The sequence below is a fragment of the Sprattus sprattus genome (genome assembly GCF_963457725.1).
Source record: "Sprattus sprattus genome assembly, chromosome: 3".
In the NCBI taxonomy this organism is placed as follows: domain Eukaryota; kingdom Metazoa; phylum Chordata; class Actinopteri; order Clupeiformes; family Clupeidae; genus Sprattus; species Sprattus sprattus.
The window spans coordinates 31,611,332-31,628,442 of NC_137922.1; the positions used below are offsets into that span (position 1 = coordinate 31,611,332).

A 17,111-nucleotide genomic window follows, 5' to 3' on the forward strand; every position below is an offset into this window, starting at 1 on the left:
CACACACAGACTGCTGGTGCGATCAGAGGTGTTGATTCCTGGCCTCTTCATGCACACACACACACACACACATAATCACACACACAATCACACATACACAACCACACACACAACCACACACACACACACACACACACACACACACACACACACACACACACACACACACTAAAGCCCAGCCTAGCTGTAGTGTTCTTGTCAGCGATGTTTGAAGAATGGAGCTGCTGTGTAAAAATGTGATGTACGTACACAGGATGTTGTTGAGGAGAATCGTTTATTAGTCCGCTCATCATGGGGTCAGTGTACACCACTATTTGTCCCACATGTGGCGCGTGTTTAGTCATACCCAACAGTATCGAACTCTCACTGGAAATATATGTAAGAATAATCTGTCTTTCCATTCACAATAGTAACAGCCCGCATATGTAGTTATTGAATGTGCCTTTGGAGACTGCTGCAGAGGAAACAGAGCCAAGGCCTCTCCATCACGTTGATTATTATTTGCCCTAGTGCCTGTGTGGTTAGCGAGCGCTGCAAGCCCCAAGCACACTTAATCACCCTGCACCTTTCACCGTCCCCTCATAACCCATTCACTTTCATGGTGATCCGTCCAACAATACAGCTGGCAGTGGCCTACCCACAGTAGATGAAGTGACCCTCTGAAGTGTGATGTAATTGCTATGTGAAGCTCCATGTTGAAAGTGTCACTCTGCATATGCATCTGTCTCCATGAACCGTGTCGCGGCTGCTCAGTGCTTCTGTCCTCTGTGTCCCACCCCTGCAGCTCTGGAACAACTACTTCCACCTGGCCGTGGCCTTCCTCACGCAGGAGTCCCTGCAGCTGGAGAACTTCTCCAGTGACAAGCGCAACAAGATCTTCCACAAGTGAGTCCGCCGGACGCTTCTTCACAGGACACCACTGCTAAGCTTCTTTTCTTTTCTTTTCATTCTTTCCATCCTGCTTTCTGACTAACCAAATACCTGTATGGCCTCCTTTTCCTGTGTTGTCTGTTGTACCTCACCTAGTACAAGGGGAAGCTTTGCAAGGAGAGATTTAATGTGGAATTCCTTGTGAATATCTTGTTAAAAGAAGTTACCGTCTGAGTCAGTTCAGAATCCACCCTGGTGGTATGAAATGTCTGCTCAAGACACAAGCAATTCAGACTGACACACGAGAAACTTTGCTGAAAGTTTCCGGCTGCAATTTCGTCTGGGAGAATTATGCTTGGCACTCTTGAGCATCAAGGAAAGAAGAGGGGGAAAATCAGAGTTAGGATCCAGTCCTGACATTTCTTCAGGCAGCCTTTGTCTCTGCCTGCCAGCAGATTGTCCTCCCTGCTATTGTCTCCAGCTACAAAAGAGCTTCTGATAGCTTCAGGCCTCCGAGACCTCTCCTCAGCTGGTGTGAGTGGCCAGCCAGCCCGCTCCAAGCTGACGTCACCCAGCACCAGATACAAGCACCCCCCACACACACACACACACACACACACACACACACACACACACACACACACACACACACACACACACACACACACACACACACCCCGCATCCATGCAGCCAGATCTCAGCTCGTCTGTAATCTTCCCAATCAGATTGGAGCCAAGTGTTCAAAGCACACAGAACAAGAATGAGCCTGCTCCTATTTCCCCAGAGGAGACAAACACAGAATGTCTGCCCATCTCTCTTCTCTTTTCCTTCTCGCTCCATCTCTCCATTTACCTTCTCGCTCCATCTCTCTCTCTCTCTTTCTCTCTCTACTCACATCTCAGTTTCTCCTCTTCATTCATAGCAGGTAAATAATAAACATAAAGCAGGTAATGCACAACAGGACTATGAATAAATAAATAAAGTATGAATCAGCTGATACATATTAGTATGTCCAAGCTAAATATATACATTTATGTGATCTAGAATTCTATATGACATGTTCCGCACACAGTAATGATAGAAATGCACATAGTAATGATGCCCATCACTTTACACCTACTACCCATATTGTAGATGACATTGCAGTGTCAATGCTAAAGTCCTTATACGTTAGGTAGCAGTCTTTTAAACCCCTCTCCATGCAGTGCCCTGCATCTCTACCTGACTCCATGTTTAGACCTGTCATTAAAACACAGAAGGGAGGCGAGAGGTGTGTAAGTGGGTGGTTTAGGGGCCATTTTAGTCTATCTAAACAAGTCTCCATTTTCTTCTGTCTATATCTTCGATTTTTCTGTCACATTCATACAGTCTCTATTGTTGCAGTTCTCTCCGGCTCCTTCCTTCCTGCCGTCTGCCTGTGTCTTCTTCACACTTTCTAACACCTCGGCCCCTCCCCACCCCCACATCCACACATACCCTCCACTGTCTGTGGCAGAGCACAAGTCTTCTTCTCTCCCCACCTCCAAAACTCTGTCTTATCTCCCCCTGACAGACAGGACAGCAGGTATAGTGGGCGTACGTGAGCAGCTTGTGTAGCCTGTCATTTGAGCAGTGCCACGCTCCACAGATAATGCAGGCGGCCTATCTGATTGACTGCGACACATTTGCATTTAGCGTGTGTGGGAGCAGGTGAGACTGACTCCAGGACAGCCCTTTTCCTCTTCCCGTCTCATTTAGCTTGTGTGGGAGCAGGTGAGACTGTCTCCAGGACAGCCCTTTTCCTCTTCCCGTCTCCATGGTGACTAACAGATGCAGAGGAGAGCATGGTCTCAAACGACGGTGTGGTGTGGTGTGGTGTGGTGTGGTGTGGTGTACTTGTGCCAGCTCCAGACAACACTGCTGTGTGTGAACAAACAGCCGCAGGCAATATGATGTGAAGAGTTTTGGTGTGTCAATATGGCTGCTGGCTGTGGGAGGTGACATGCCTCTGAACACCAGGCTGCTCCCTGCGTTCCTCTTCTACATCTGTGGGAGGTGACATCCCTCTGGGGACCATCTCTGAGTCCCACAGTCCCACTGTTAGCTGACAGATGTTTGGGCCAATACGCTGCATTTACAATCACAATGCATTTAGACCTGCTCTTGAGTCCCTCTTTCTCTCTCTCCCACTCTTCCTCCCTCTCTCTCTCTTTTTTTCTCTCTCTCTCTCTCTCTCCCTCCCTTCCCTCCTCCAAGAGCATCTCTGTTTCATCTGTGTGTGTTGTCTCTGCCGGCGTGTTGGGGAGAGACAGGCCACCGCCTCAGTGCACAGTGTTTGACTTCCTCTCATGTTACGTAGCTCTGGGTAGACCTGTCACTCCTTTGTGCCTTGGTGGTTATGGCGACACCACAAATTAAGTTTCAAACACAAGGAAAGGAAATGACAGGAGACAGTGAGAGGGCGATTGTGCACACACCGGTCTGTGTGTGTGTGTGTGTGTGCGTGTGTGTGTGTGTGTGTGTGTGTGTGTGTGTGTGTGTGTGTGTGTGTGTGTGTGTGTGTGTGTGTTTGAGAAAGCTCTCTGGAACTGGGTATCCCCTAAAGTAATTATTTGTTAATGCTATCTGGTCCTGTCATGTCTGGTCCAGGGCTGTCAGTGACTTGATACACAAGCCTAGCCAATAGCCGACAGCTTTCACATACAGGTATGATTTTACTGTGCTGCCGGTGCAAGAGCCTTGTATAAACACAAGGACATGTGTGAGGCCTAAAGCACTCATTCATTTACAGTCAATAACTGGAAGGCTGACTCGTGCTCATGTAATTTACCCTGACACACCACACACACACACACACACACACACACACACACACACACACACACAGAAATGTATGATTGGACATTCATTTGAGTATAAAATGACCTTGACTTCTCGACCTTTGAGCAGGTATCGGTTCTTTTGCTAAGGGCCCTCTAATTTTTCGATGCTTGTCATCATAAATTAGTGCTCTTTTGAGAGCTATTGGCAGCGTGATCGATGTGGCATATGAACTCACAGGGCACCTCCAGGCAGTGAGAAATGTCAGCGCATGTTGATGGGCGCTGCGGCCGGATATTACTGAGTGGCATTAGGGAGGTCATTCAATTCCCCAAACAGATCAGCCGCTCTCCAGTCCACTCACGCCTCCGCCCTCACGCCTCTGACACGCTGCTTCTCAGCGCCCCTCTCTCATGCCTCACACCACTGGATAGCAGCCTGCACTGTCAGGGCACTTCACAAACACCTCCAGCAAGTGTGTTGTCTCTGTATCACAGTCATTTGTCCCCAACCTTGACATGAGCTTTGCTCTCAACAGAGCTGGAATCAATGCAGAGTAACCTGAATGAGAAGTAGCCAGACTGACTGCTCTCCTGGCTTACTGACTCTCTGTCTTGTGATCCCCCTTTCATTTCTCTCCTCTCTCTCTTTCTCTCTCTCTCTCCATCTCCCTCTCTCTCTCTCTCTCTCTCTCTCTCTCGTTCTTTCTCTCTCTTTCTCTCTCTCTCCTCCTGCTGTCTGTCATGTGGCAGGTGGCGTGGGCCGGCTGCTGCCCACTCTCTCTCTCTGTGCCTCTCTGTGTGCTCAGTAATGGAGAGATTACTGGCTGCCCTGCGCTCCTGGGAACTCATAAACTAATCCTCCTCAAACCAGATCTGCCGCCTGAATGGCAGTTAGCTCTCTCTTCCTCTCCACCTCCTTTTCACTGCCCCCTCTCTTCCTCCTCCTCCTCCTCCTCAAAGGTTATTTTTTCTCCCTCAGAACCGTTGCTTCATAATCTTGTCACAGCTATTGTGACTTTTTCAGGGTTAAGTAGCCCATAATATTAACAGGTTGGTTATTTTGCTGCGATATACATCCTTTGGGTCTGGAGGCTTTTGAATGGTCTCTTTTCTATTTGCTTTTCACAGTATATTGTATGATTCTCTACGTGTCTTTTTTCTCTTCTTGTCTCCCTCCCTCTCTCTTTCTCCCTTCAACCTCTCTCAGGTATCAGGACATGAGAAGGCAGATTGGCTTTGAGATAAGAGACATGTGGTATAACCTGGGTGAGTGTTTCCTATCTGTGTATCAACCATCTGTGAAGCGCCTTCCTTGTTTCCTCATTACCGTGTTGTTTCTGTACCCCACTTCTTCTTCATTACCCGCCTTCACAGATGCTTAATGACAATTGGTGCCTCGTGCAGAACCCCCTCTTGCTCAGCAGACACACTTGTGTTTTTTTTTATCCAGTCTGCTGTGTTCTCACCTGATTTTTCTCTTTCAAGCAGATTCAAAATGAACGGGCTAAATCTAGGTTGCGGCGCTGGTGTTAATTGGTATTATGGTGGGCGTCGAACGACAGTGGCATCACAAAGCAGAGCGCCTGCCTGCCTGCCTGCCTGTCATGCCAGCCTGGGCAGGAAAATCACGGGGTTGAAAAAATAGAAAGTCTGTTTTAGTCCCTTCTCTGCCTTGAACAAGTCTCTGCTAATTAAGAATACTTTGCCTTAATTGGCACCACTCAAAGGCATCATAGCTCTCACTGCACCTGCGTTGGTGTGGGTGGCAGCACAAAAAAACGTCCCATGAATGTCCAAAATTAACTCCTTAGCCTCCCCCTCACCGCAAGCACAGTGTGTTTGCCTCCTGTCAGCCCTTGGTTGCCCTCGCCTGACGAGCCCCTCAGTTGAGCTGTTTGATCTCTCCCACCTGGCCCCCACGCAGGTCCGCACAAGATCAAGTTCATCCCGGAGATGGTGGGGCCGATCCTGGAGATGACGCTGGTGCCCGAGATCGAGCTGCGCAAGGCCACCATCCCCATCTTCTTCGACATGATGCAGTGCGAGTTCCACTTCACACGCAGCTTCCAGATGGTAGGCCACACACACACACACACAGACACACACACACACACTCCCATCACACACATTCTCATCACACACACTCTCATCACACATATTGACACACACTCTCATCACACACATTCACACACACTCTCATCACACACTGTTAGGTGAAAACTCTATCACACACATGTACGAATATAAGTATATGTATGAACATGTTCGTAGGTGTCTATAGGAAACCCTACTCCTTTATCAAATAACGCTCATTAATACATTTTTCTTCATATTGCACATTTCGCCAGAAATGTGGAGGTGTGAATCTAACACATACCTTCTTCCATCGCCTATAATGTAGGCTTAGAGCTTTCTGTGGAAACAATGTCCACAGTCCAATCATGTCAAGGTAGCTCTAAATGTTCTGAAGTGTGTGCACTGAATGAGAGGGCAAACCGAGAGAGGGATAGAAAGCAGAGACAGAAAGGGAGAGAGCCAATGGGCCAGGCAGGAAGAATGGGTGTAGAGTGAAAGTGAAAGTCCTCTCTATGGCAGAGGTGGTGTAGACACACACACTCTGAAATTCACCTCTGAATTGAACCCATCCAGTGAAGTGACACACACACACAGTGAAGTGAGGTTACACACTAACCCGGAGCAGTGAGCTGCCATTGGCGGCACCCGGGGAGCAGTGATCAGGGTAAGGTGCCTTGCTCAAGGGCACTTCAGCCGTGGATGTGGGCATGGGAGAGCAGTGGTCTACCTCTTCCCCCGCCCACATTTTTCCTACTGGTCGGGGATAGAACCGGCCACCCTACGGTTACTGGCCTGAAACCCTAACCAGTCGCCAACGGCTGCGCAAGAAACTTGAGTTTGCACTTTAGCTTCACAGCGCTTTCACACATGCGGTGTACAGGGACTGTAAACACAGTCTTTCAAGGGAAGTTAACCTTGTCTTCAATTTCTGACAAAGCTGTTTTGCCGCCACCGCAGCCCTGTGGTCGTTCCCTCTGGCTGTAGTGCAGTGCAGTGGATGGAGCAGGAGGGGGGGGGGGGGGCTGTGGGGGTATGAGGCTGAAGATGCTGAGCTTAGCACTTCTCTCTGGAAGCTATACTGCAGGATGCGTGTTCAATCAGATGCCTGGCCTGTGGCTCTCCCTTAAACACCTTGCCAGTTTTCTCCATCTCTCTATCTCTCTCTCTCTCTCTCTCACCCCCAGCCCCCCAGATGGTAGGGTACTCTGTTAAAGTGGTAGTGAGAGACAGAAACAGAGCCGGGCTAAGGCAGTACAGTTGTCTGTCAGGCACAAGCTCATTGAGAGTGAAGGCAACCCTCTTATTCCCCATTGCCAAATGTGATCAATTTCACTTTAGATTGACCCCCTTTTTACTGCTCAGGCCTTCTCTGTGTTCTCTCTCTAGGTGCCTCTGTCCCTCCCTCTCTCCCTCTTCCTCTCTCTCTCTACGCCACTGTCTTTGACATACTCTCATCCTTCTCTACTCCTTTCTCTTATTGTGTTCTCTCTGTTGTGTCCTATACTGTATAAATCAATGGCTTTGTCTATGTAGACGGTAACTGTGACTCACACCAACCAAAGCTTGCACAATAAACTGTTTTTTATGCAGCTGCCCTATACAAACATAGACAATATTAGGCCCATGGATCACTGTCGGGGGATGTGTGCTTTAACTCTTGGCCTGTTGCAGCCACTGCCAAGATAGAAGGTGGTGGTGTGTGAGTGTGTGTGTGAGTGTGTGTGAGTGTGTGTGTGAGTGTGTGTGTTAGTGTGTGTGTTAGTGTGTGTGTGAGTGTGTGTGTGAGTGAGAGAGTGAGAGAGTGAGAGAGTGAGAGAGTGAGAGAGTGAGAGAGTGAGAGAGTGAGAGAGTGAGAGAGTGAGTGGGTGAGTGAGCGAGTGAGTGAGTGAGCGAGTGTCAGAGTGAGCGAGCGAGTGTCAGAGTGAGCGAGTGAGCGAGCGAGTGTCAGAGAGAGAGAGAGTGAGAGTGTGTGAGATGTGCTTTGCACCGTGCCCTTCCTCTCTTCACCCATGGCCAATCCCATCCGGATGGAGATGAGGGTTGCCTGTGCTGATGAACAGATTAATACAAGCTGAAAAGCACTGGGGCTGAAAAAGTGTGATTAGGAGTGGTGAGACAGACAGACACTGGGTCACGTGCCCTCCCCAGAGTGAGACAGGGAGGGAAAGACCGAGAGCAAGCCAGAGAACGAGAGAGGGAGCCACTGCTAATGAAATGAAAAATTCCCTCCTCTGATTATTTATGCCTGCTCTGTCTAATTACAGTTTGAGAATGAGATCATCACCAAGCTGGACCACGAGGTGGAGGGCGGCCGAGGGGACGAGCAGTACAAAGTCCTCTTTCAGAAAATGTGAGAGCTGATTACCCGCCGCTGCCGCCACATTCATAACCCCAAATCCTCAGCGCTGCTCCGATAGCGCTAATAACGCCACACTCTCCACACAATCAGAGGCGCTAATGATGTGGAGAGGGCCCTTTCACACGCCACGCTCTCCCTCGGCTCACACGTCACTCACAGGCCCACCACCACAATACCTACAGCTCCCGCTCACTTTTCTAATTGAAGTTGCTGATGGCCTGTGTGTGGCAGTCATTATTGTGTTGATGTTGGCTCTAGAATTGATGTGTTCGGCCACAAATTAGCTTTAAGCAATGTTTCCTTTTTACCTCTGACATCAATTTCAGAAAATTACGTTGTGGCGGTGGTGGCGGTGGTGGTGATGATTATAACATATTGTAATTCTTAGTATTGATGAATTTCTCCATATTATTCAGTGGGAGAACTGTAAGTGCATCTTGTGTTCTGGATGTGTGACCTCTCTGGGCTGCCCTGACCGACTTTGCTGGTGTTGTGTTGCTCAGCTTGCTGGAGCACTGCAGGAAGCACAAATACCTGGCCAAGAGCGGGGAGAACTTTGTGACTCTGGTGGTACGTCTGCTGGAGCGGCTTCTGGACTACAGGACCATCATGCACGACGAGAACAAGGAGAACCGCATGAGCTGCACCGTCAACGTCCTGGTGAGGAATGACTCAGGCACACCGCATCAGCAACACATTAGTATTCAGCTAATTAGCAGAGAGAGATATGTTCACACTATGTTCATAAGCATATGCATGCACAGAGAGAGCTTAAATGCATTATGAATAAGCTGCACACCACAGCGTCACGCATCACACTCACGACTATAGGATGCACACAAGCACACACTCACAACTACAAAATCCACACAAGCACACACTCTCGACTCCAGAATGCACACAAGCACACACTCGCAACAACAGAATGCACACAAGCACACACTCACGACTACAGAATCCACACAAGCACACACTCACGACTCCAGAATGCACACAAGCACACACTCACGACTCTAAAATGCACACAAGCACTTCCTCTAGGACCACCTGAACTCACAGAACCAGCCTCATGAATACAGCCCACCTGTAAAACTGAGTCATTTGAAAATGCTAGATAAATAATGACTCCAAATTAAAGCTGAATTACCCAGGGCTCTCTCCATCAGTTATATCGGGCCTCTGCGTCTGTGCTCTGAAGCAAACCCCACCAGCAATAAAGACCAGCGCAATAACAGCACTCCCAAGCACGCTTTGCACAAAATTGATTCCAGGTTGATCTCGATAAGGGACTCCAAATAGCATTTTACACGCCATCAGACAAAGGGAGACCGGAGTAGACAGCTCGTCTCCGCCGCATTTATTAACCTGTGATCACACCGTGAGTTCATCTCCGAAGGGCCCGGCGCACACACTGACATTTCAGCAGGGACGCTATGAAATGTCAATATCTTTGAAACAGGCCGATACTGAGCTGTGAATCCCCTGTTCAGCCCCACATCAACTCTTTTTATGAGCCCTAAATAAGCTTTTAGCACACAACCGCCGGTTGATTGGCACATATGACTCTTTCATTTCTTTGTTTCTAAATAGGGCTGAGGTATCACAATATTTTGTATCACAATATTTTTTATTACAATCATGGTCTGAATTGTGATCTATGTTCCCTATTTTTAAAATGTTCTTTACACTTAAAACAGTCTAGAAACTGCCAATGGATTTCTCTGTTTCCACAGTACACATCTGGGTTTTACTGTCTTTTATATCCTCAACAAATTCATACTCAGCCGCATACAATAAATACCATGATCATAAAATGGCTTAAAGTTTTGAAGTATTATCTCAAATGTCAACCACCAGTACAGTATGTTTGATCTTGCATTACATCTTGAAGTTGTCCAGTCAGCATAACTGTAGGTAAGGCTACATCATTCTACAGGGGTTGTTGACATAGCATGGATCCACATTGCTATTGGAGTTCAAAGTTATGTCAAGTTTGGAAACACGAGTAGGATGATCTAAAATTACACAATCTCTCGTGAAGGAGATCCAAGATAGTGGATAGAGTATCACATTCCATCACATTGCCCACCCCTATTTCTAACTATGATGGTATGGTCATGCTAATTTCACATCAGGCACAGGTTTTGGGCACAGGATACATTTTATACTTTGGTCTGGCAGTGCCATGGTGTAACATGTGGCAGTTACATTCAGGCATACACACATTTGCTTATAGTTTTTCAAATTGCTCTTGTCTGTGTGTGTTACCATACTATAAACATAGTGCCATATACAGCACATTTGTCACTCAAATTCTCCAGGAAAGCAAGTGCTAAACTACACAAAGAATTTGAAGCTTCACTTCACGCCTCTCAGAAGTGAGATGTAAATACTATTGCATCTCTGATTGTATCAGAGTCTGCAAATGGCACCCTTTACTTTGGTATAAACAGATTTGAAAGCTCCTGCCAACTGACAATACTGTTGCTTAAACCCACCCACCTTGTTGGTTGTCTCTTATAGACGTGTCTATATGGCAACTGTATGATGTGCATTATGTTCCAGCAGTTTTGCAAGATTATCACAATGTACCAACCCAGCATGTCTATTAAAGGCTGTTTTCTTCTCTTCCTGCAGAACTTTTACAAGGAGATTGAGAGAGAAGAAATGTACATCAGGTAAGAACCTTTACAAAGAGATTGAGAGAGGTGTGGACCAGGTCAGACCTTTACAAAGAGATTGAGAGAGGAAAGATGTGCATCATTTAAGAACTTTCACAAAGTGATTTAGAGAGAAAAGATGTGCATCAGGTATGAACTTTTACAAAGAGATTGAGAGAGAAAAGATGTACATCAGGTAAGAACCTTTACAAAGAGATTGAGAGATAAAAGATGTGCATAAAGTGAGAACCTTTACAAAAAGATTGAGAGATGAAAGATGTGCATAAAGTGAGAACCTTTACAAAGATATTGAGAGAGAAAAGACGTACATCGGGTAAGAAGCTTTTGTTCACCCATCTATCTCATATCCCTGCCATTTAACATTCATATATTGGATGTCTTTGTAGACGCAAGGTGCCGTCTCAGCTGAAATGTGTTTCTGTAGGTCAGCCAGTATTATTAGCTGGAGATGTGAAGAGTGTGTTTGCACAGGGCTGGGTGTATTATGCCTGTGCGGGTGGAACTCAATGTACTATGGAGGGCAGTGTTGGTGGGGAGGATGAGACCAGCTCTCTCTGTTCCCATTGCCCTCTCCTATCAGGCATATCAGACGAGATCTTTACCGAACAATAAGATCTCATTTGGGCAGCTTTTATGTTTCCAGTGTTTGCAATAAAAATGCAAATCCATAGAAGACTGTTTGAAGGGATTTATGGCTTCCTGGGCCTTTTCGTTCTATTTGTTAATCTTGTTTTACCTCTAATTTCAACTTCATTAGACTCCAGGGACGAAGCATGTAAATTGTGCTCTGATTTAACAGTCAAATATATGGGGTCTTTTGAGTGCTGTGTCTTTGATCAGTTGTTCTGCCTGTACCCATCAAAAACCCACTAGCTTTAGTCAGCTAAGTAGGGCTCATTAAATAAACTGCAGAGATGAGGGGGAATAGCAGCTGAAGGTGACATACACTGGAAAGTGTCATTGGATGAGTTGCTTGAAGCTCAGATTCAGGTTTTTGGATAATAGTGTTTTTCTGGTCTGTCCTTAGGTACCTGTACAAGCTGTGTGACCTCCACAAAGAGTGTGACAACTACACTGAGGCCGCATACACACTGCTGCTACATGCCAAGCTACTTAAGGTATATTTTCTCTCTCTTTCTCTCACTCTATCTCTTTCTCCCAGCCACCGACCAACTTTTCCCCCTCTTCCCATCCCATTCTCTCTGTCTCCTATCTGCAATCCAAGCTTGTCCTTGAGTTCATTGCAAGTATAAGTATTTGTGTGTGTGTTCATACAGTGTGTGTGTGTGTGTGTGTGTGCGTGTGAGTGTGTGTGAAGCGATATCTCTCCTACGATGGAAGGGTTACACCTCTGCCAAAAGCAGCATATTATCATGCAGATATTTCTTGCCAAAAGTGTGATTCCGTTGCAGTCTCACACATACGCATTATGTATGATAACGTTGCCACCTTCCTAAAGCTTGTCTCGTCTCGTCTTGTCTTGCCCCACAGTCTCCTCCTCGCCTGCTGATATTTTTCTTTCAAATCGTCACCTGCTACACATATAAAATTGCCCTGACAGGCGGATGAATTGAATCAGAAAATTGGATCACAGACACCCCTTTGGATGTATTAATTTATTTATTTTAAAGCAAGTTGAAATAAGGATTATGGGTGTTGCGCTGCGGAACGCTCCAGAAGGCTCTGTGGTGGCAGCGGCAGCAAACAGAAGAGATAGGGCAGTGATGTGCAAATAGAAGCGTTTATCAAGTGAGATGGACAGAGTCTGGCTCTCTCTCTCTCTCTCTCTCTCTCTCTCTCTCTCTCTCTCTCTCTCTCCCTCCCTCCCTCTCTTCTCTCTCCCTCACTCTCTGCTGAAGTCCTGATGCTAAGCGGTTCGATGCATACAAAGGCAAATGGGCCGGTAGCAGTAGTGCATCCTGGGCCTGTTTAATCCTGTCTGATAGCTGATGAGAGGAGCAGAGTTGCTGAGCAGCTGGGTTTTCTCTGCCTTTGTACAGGGCAGGCAATGCTAATGATCTGTGCAATTTGATCCACCTTAAGCAGGTTGACAGGGAAGTTGTGAGCTTTGGAAGTAGAAGGCCACATTCCCAGTGATACCAGGGTACTGAAGTGAGGCCCAGAAGTTCTAGTGCTGTGTGTGTGTGTGTGTGTGTGTGTGTGTGTGTGTGTGTTTGTGTGTGTGTGTGTGTGTGGTGTTCTCTGCTGGGAAAGTGGGCTTGTTGTTCTGTGTGTGTGTGTGGTGTTTCTCTAGCCTGGTGACACCATCCTACGTATTTCCGCCTGATTTGATTTCAAGCTCATACGTAGTCTGGCCCAGGCCCGCCTAACATCGTTTCCAGGCTTCACCCTACAACCGCACCAATCAGCGAACTGTTCAGAGCTGTGACGCAAAACTCGCCTTGCCGAGGTGCATGTAGAGAGTGTGTATGTTGTTCTGTGTGTGTGTGTGTGTGTGTGTGTGTGTGTGTGTGTGTGTGTGTGTGTGTGTGTGTGTGTGTGTGTGTGTGGTGTGTGGTGTGTCTGGTGTGTCTGCTGGGAGAGTGTGTATGTTGTTCTGTGTGTGTGTGGTGTGTGTGTGTGTGTGTGTGTGTGGTGTTTCTGCTGGGAGAGTGTGCTTGTTGGTCTGTGTGTGTGTGTGTGGTGTTTCTGCTGGGAGAGTGTGCTTGTTGTTCTGTGTGTGTGTGTGGTGTTTCTGCTGGGAGAGTGGGCTTGTTGTTTTGTGTGTGTGTGTGTGTGTGTGGGTGTGTGGTGTGTCTGCTGGGAAAGTGTGCCTGTTGTTCTGTGTGTGTGGTGTTTCTGCTGGGAGAGTGTGCTTGTTGTTCGGTGTGTGTGTGTATCTAGCATGTTGCTATGTATTTGTGGTCTTTGCAGGGCGGCAGACAAAAAACATTTAGGAGCCAAAATGTGTAATCTGTAAATTTCATTCTCAGATTTTAAACCTCTGCTGTACCTACACAGCTTTGTCAATCCTGATATTTTTCTTCTCCACAAAATACCATAGAACATTTGGGTTGGAACTTTAAAACAATATTTAACTCGAAAGGAGAAAAAGCTTCAAATGTTTTTGGAGAAAGTACTAAGAACCATTTTACAAATACTTTGTATAAAAATATCAAGGATGTTACTATTAATCCTTTTATTGTAAAAACAAATTGTGACAAAAAGCCATTCACAAATGAAAGACAATCCGAATGCTGATAAACCTATATGAATAGTTTTTCTGATAGTCCTGTAATAATTATTTTGTGTATCTAATTGTTCAGTGCATTTTTTTGTGATTTGTATTTGATAGAAATGGTGATAATGTCACTAAGGATGTCTTAAACTATGGCCTCAAATACCGCTCATCACAGAAATGTTCTAGGGTGAGCAGTTTTGCCTGGATGTTTAGAAATTAGTAGAAATAGCAACAAACCCTGCATAAAATAAGATGATCACAAAATGAAGTGGATATCCTTATTAGTGGCTAGATAAAGAACCACTGCATAATATAAGATGATCACAAAATGAAGTGGATATCCTTATTAGTGGCTAGATAAAGAACCACTGCATAATATAAGATGATCACATAATGAAGTGGATATCCTTGGTAGAGTCTAGATACAGAAACCCTGTTCTGTTGGGAAATGCATGTATTATTGAACTAATATCTGCTGTGCTGTCGAGAAAGGGATGAAAATGGTTATGCTATTTAGTGGATGTTTTTGTCCAAAGTGATCTACAAAAATCCAGTATGAACAACAACCAAAGCGTTAGGCCCATTATGCCCAATGTGTTGCACTTCAAGCAGGTGGTGTGAGAGTCAGACCTTTCTTGGGTAGGGTGACGAGTTGGCATCCACGTAATTGCATAGGTGACTTTATGCAACAGCTGCGGCGCAATCATATTCCCATTTTCTAGCGGAAATGCAGCTCTGGTTATTACATTGTGGAGACAGACTTGCTATTCATATAGGCCTTTATTTAGGACTCAAGTTCCAACCCTTCCCCAATGTCTTGAGTTGATGAGATTCCATGCCTATACTGTAGTCCAAACGCAGCTGCTCCCTCCCCTCCTTTATGAAGAATGTTGGGCAATCATTCTTCATGTCTTCATTCTCTGCCAGGGGTTCTCTGACATCCGTCAAAGTCTTTAATGGAATCTTTTTTTTTTTCAAATTTGCCATTTTCTGAACACTCAAGAAATATGCTTCTCGCTCTTTCTCCCTCTCTCCTTTTTCAGTAATGCTGTGTAACTCACATCCTTAGTGAAGGAGAAAGTGTCATTATATTTGTTTACCCTTTTCAGTTTTTAATGCCAGGAATCTGGCATAGAGGTGCAGCATTCAGCATAAATTTCGTTCCAAAAAAAGAGACAAGAGTTGATTATACTTTAGAATTACCGTGAACTTTTTTGCGTACGTAGGATTTTTTCACAGACTCTGCCTTGACAGATGACGCTCTAAGTGAGAGAGAGAGAGAGAGAGAGAGAGAGAGAGGGAGAGGGAGAGGGAGGGAGAGAAAGAAAGAGAGAGAGAGAGAGAGAGAGAGAGAGAGAGAGAGAGAGAGGATGTGTGATTGTGTGCATTGGCATAGCTTTGAGTAAAGCTGTTGCACTAGTTTGTGCTCATGCTTTGTTTGTTTTCCCTTAATGGTTCTCAATTAGCTTATTGATAATGAAAGTGGCTGAGGCACTAAGCCGTCCTCCATAGCAACACTCACAGATCTACCATGCCTCCGCTGCATCTTAAACCCCCTGTGCACTCTTTCCTGATGGATGTGGGGATTACGGAAGTCTAAGAGCGACTGTATGACGTAAGCACTGAAAAGTCAGTCAAGCACTAATTGCCTTCCAACTCGTGCATCGTCAAGCAGGAATGTTCTTCTCTGTTGTTGCCAAGATGTCTCTTTCTTGCACGTGATCCTCAGTCCCAGGGAAGCTCACCCCTACTGTGGCACTTAACAACAGAGAGTGCTTATTACGCTCTTGTGGGGTAATGTTCTGACAGCAGTGGTGTTGGGCCTGAGGCTGGAGCCAATGGGCCTTGCCCTCTGAGGCTCAGCTAGGTGTGTCCGGCCAATGAGCTTTGCCGTCTGACGGTCAGCTAGGTGTGTCTAGCCAATGGGGTGACTCATTAGGGCTTCAGCAGGGCATGGAGGACCAACTGACAGCGCCACAGTGCAGCAGCCTTTTCTAATCTTTTCAGTTGTTCTCCCTTTATTCTCCGGTGTTTACGGAATCAAACAGAATCTGTAATGAATATGAGGAAGCAGCCCTGCATAAATCAATGTTATCTGATGCCAGCTTGTTGCTCTTGCATGAGTAATGCCTCGCTGCCTCGCCGCCTCACCTCGCCTTCGCTGGAGATGCTGCCAATATTCTCAGCTAGTAACAGTGCTCTCCAGAGGGGGCATTTGTGCCCTGCTCAACAGAAATCATCTCGTTGTGTGTGTGTGTGTGTGTGTGGTTGTGTGTGTGTGTGTGTGTGTGTGTGTGTGTGTGTGTGGGGTGTGTGTGTTTTTGTTTCTCTATGTGCGTGTGTGTGTGTGTTTTTTCTTCACTTGAGTATATGTTAACTAAGTGTTAATAAAAGATGCTTGAGAACATAAGGCATGCGTGTATGTAGTGAAGGAGCTGTCATTCAATGCTTAGGGTGATAATGCAGTCCCCTGCTATTTACTGTTGTTTGTTTGTTTGTTGATTGTGCTCTGTTTAATGTTTATTCTCTGTGATGTTTACTCTTTGTAGTGGTCCGAGGATCCCTGCGCTGCCCATCTCACCCAGAGGGAGGGCTACCAGGCCACCACACAGGGCCAGCTCAAAGACCAGCTCTACCAGGAGACCATCAACTACTTTGACAAGGGCAAGGTGAGGCTTCCAGCGGCTGATCTTCAGTCATTGAGCATATCATAAAGAGAGGGGTACATGCTGACTATACTCAGAATGTGTAATGCACTCTTTACAACTCAGGGTCCAACTACAATATTTCCCCTAGTTTCTCTAGAAAAGGTGGGCACGATTTGTCCCTGTATGTTGGGCAAGGTTTAGTTTACCCAATCTGTTCCCAATGATCTGGGCTAGGAAGGATTTTGATATAACTGATCTGGGCAAAGCTTTGATTGAGCAAAGTAATGCCCACCTGTCAGGCTGGTGCGAGTTGAGTGCATTTCAAAACAGGCACGTTGGAGGGCTGCTATGACAGCCACAGTGGAGGCCCTTTAATCCTGGCTGGCAGGAGATGGCTGATGAGAGGACAGAAATGCTGAGCAGCAGTTTTTTTTTTCTTCTAATGCCCATCCTCTTCACCTTGTACAGAACAGGCAATGCAAATGATCTCTTGA

General features: G+C 46.2%; 1 protein-coding gene across 7 annotated transcripts in view; it reads left to right on the top strand.

Annotated features, from left to right (window-relative positions):
- dock1 (dedicator of cytokinesis 1) overlaps positions 1 to 17,111 on the top strand; it is a 219,349-nt gene that overhangs the window by 164,955 nt on the left and 37,283 nt on the right. For all 7 annotated transcript variants that reach the window (XR_013968570.1, XM_080834740.1, XM_080834744.1 and 4 more), the window contains 8 exons: positions 785 to 885; positions 4,880 to 4,938; positions 5,597 to 5,745; positions 8,013 to 8,098; positions 8,611 to 8,767; positions 10,745 to 10,785; positions 11,816 to 11,906; positions 16,519 to 16,638. Coding sequence is in view for 6 of the 7 variants with exons in the window: in XM_080834740.1 (XP_080690866.1) it covers positions 785 to 885; positions 4,880 to 4,938; positions 5,597 to 5,745; positions 8,013 to 8,098; positions 8,611 to 8,767; positions 10,745 to 10,785; positions 11,816 to 11,906; positions 16,519 to 16,638 (804 nt within the window). In the remaining variant the exon portion in view is untranslated. The remainder of the gene's footprint in view (positions 1 to 784; positions 886 to 4,879; positions 4,939 to 5,596; positions 5,746 to 8,012; positions 8,099 to 8,610; positions 8,768 to 10,744; positions 10,786 to 11,815; positions 11,907 to 16,518; positions 16,639 to 17,111) is intronic.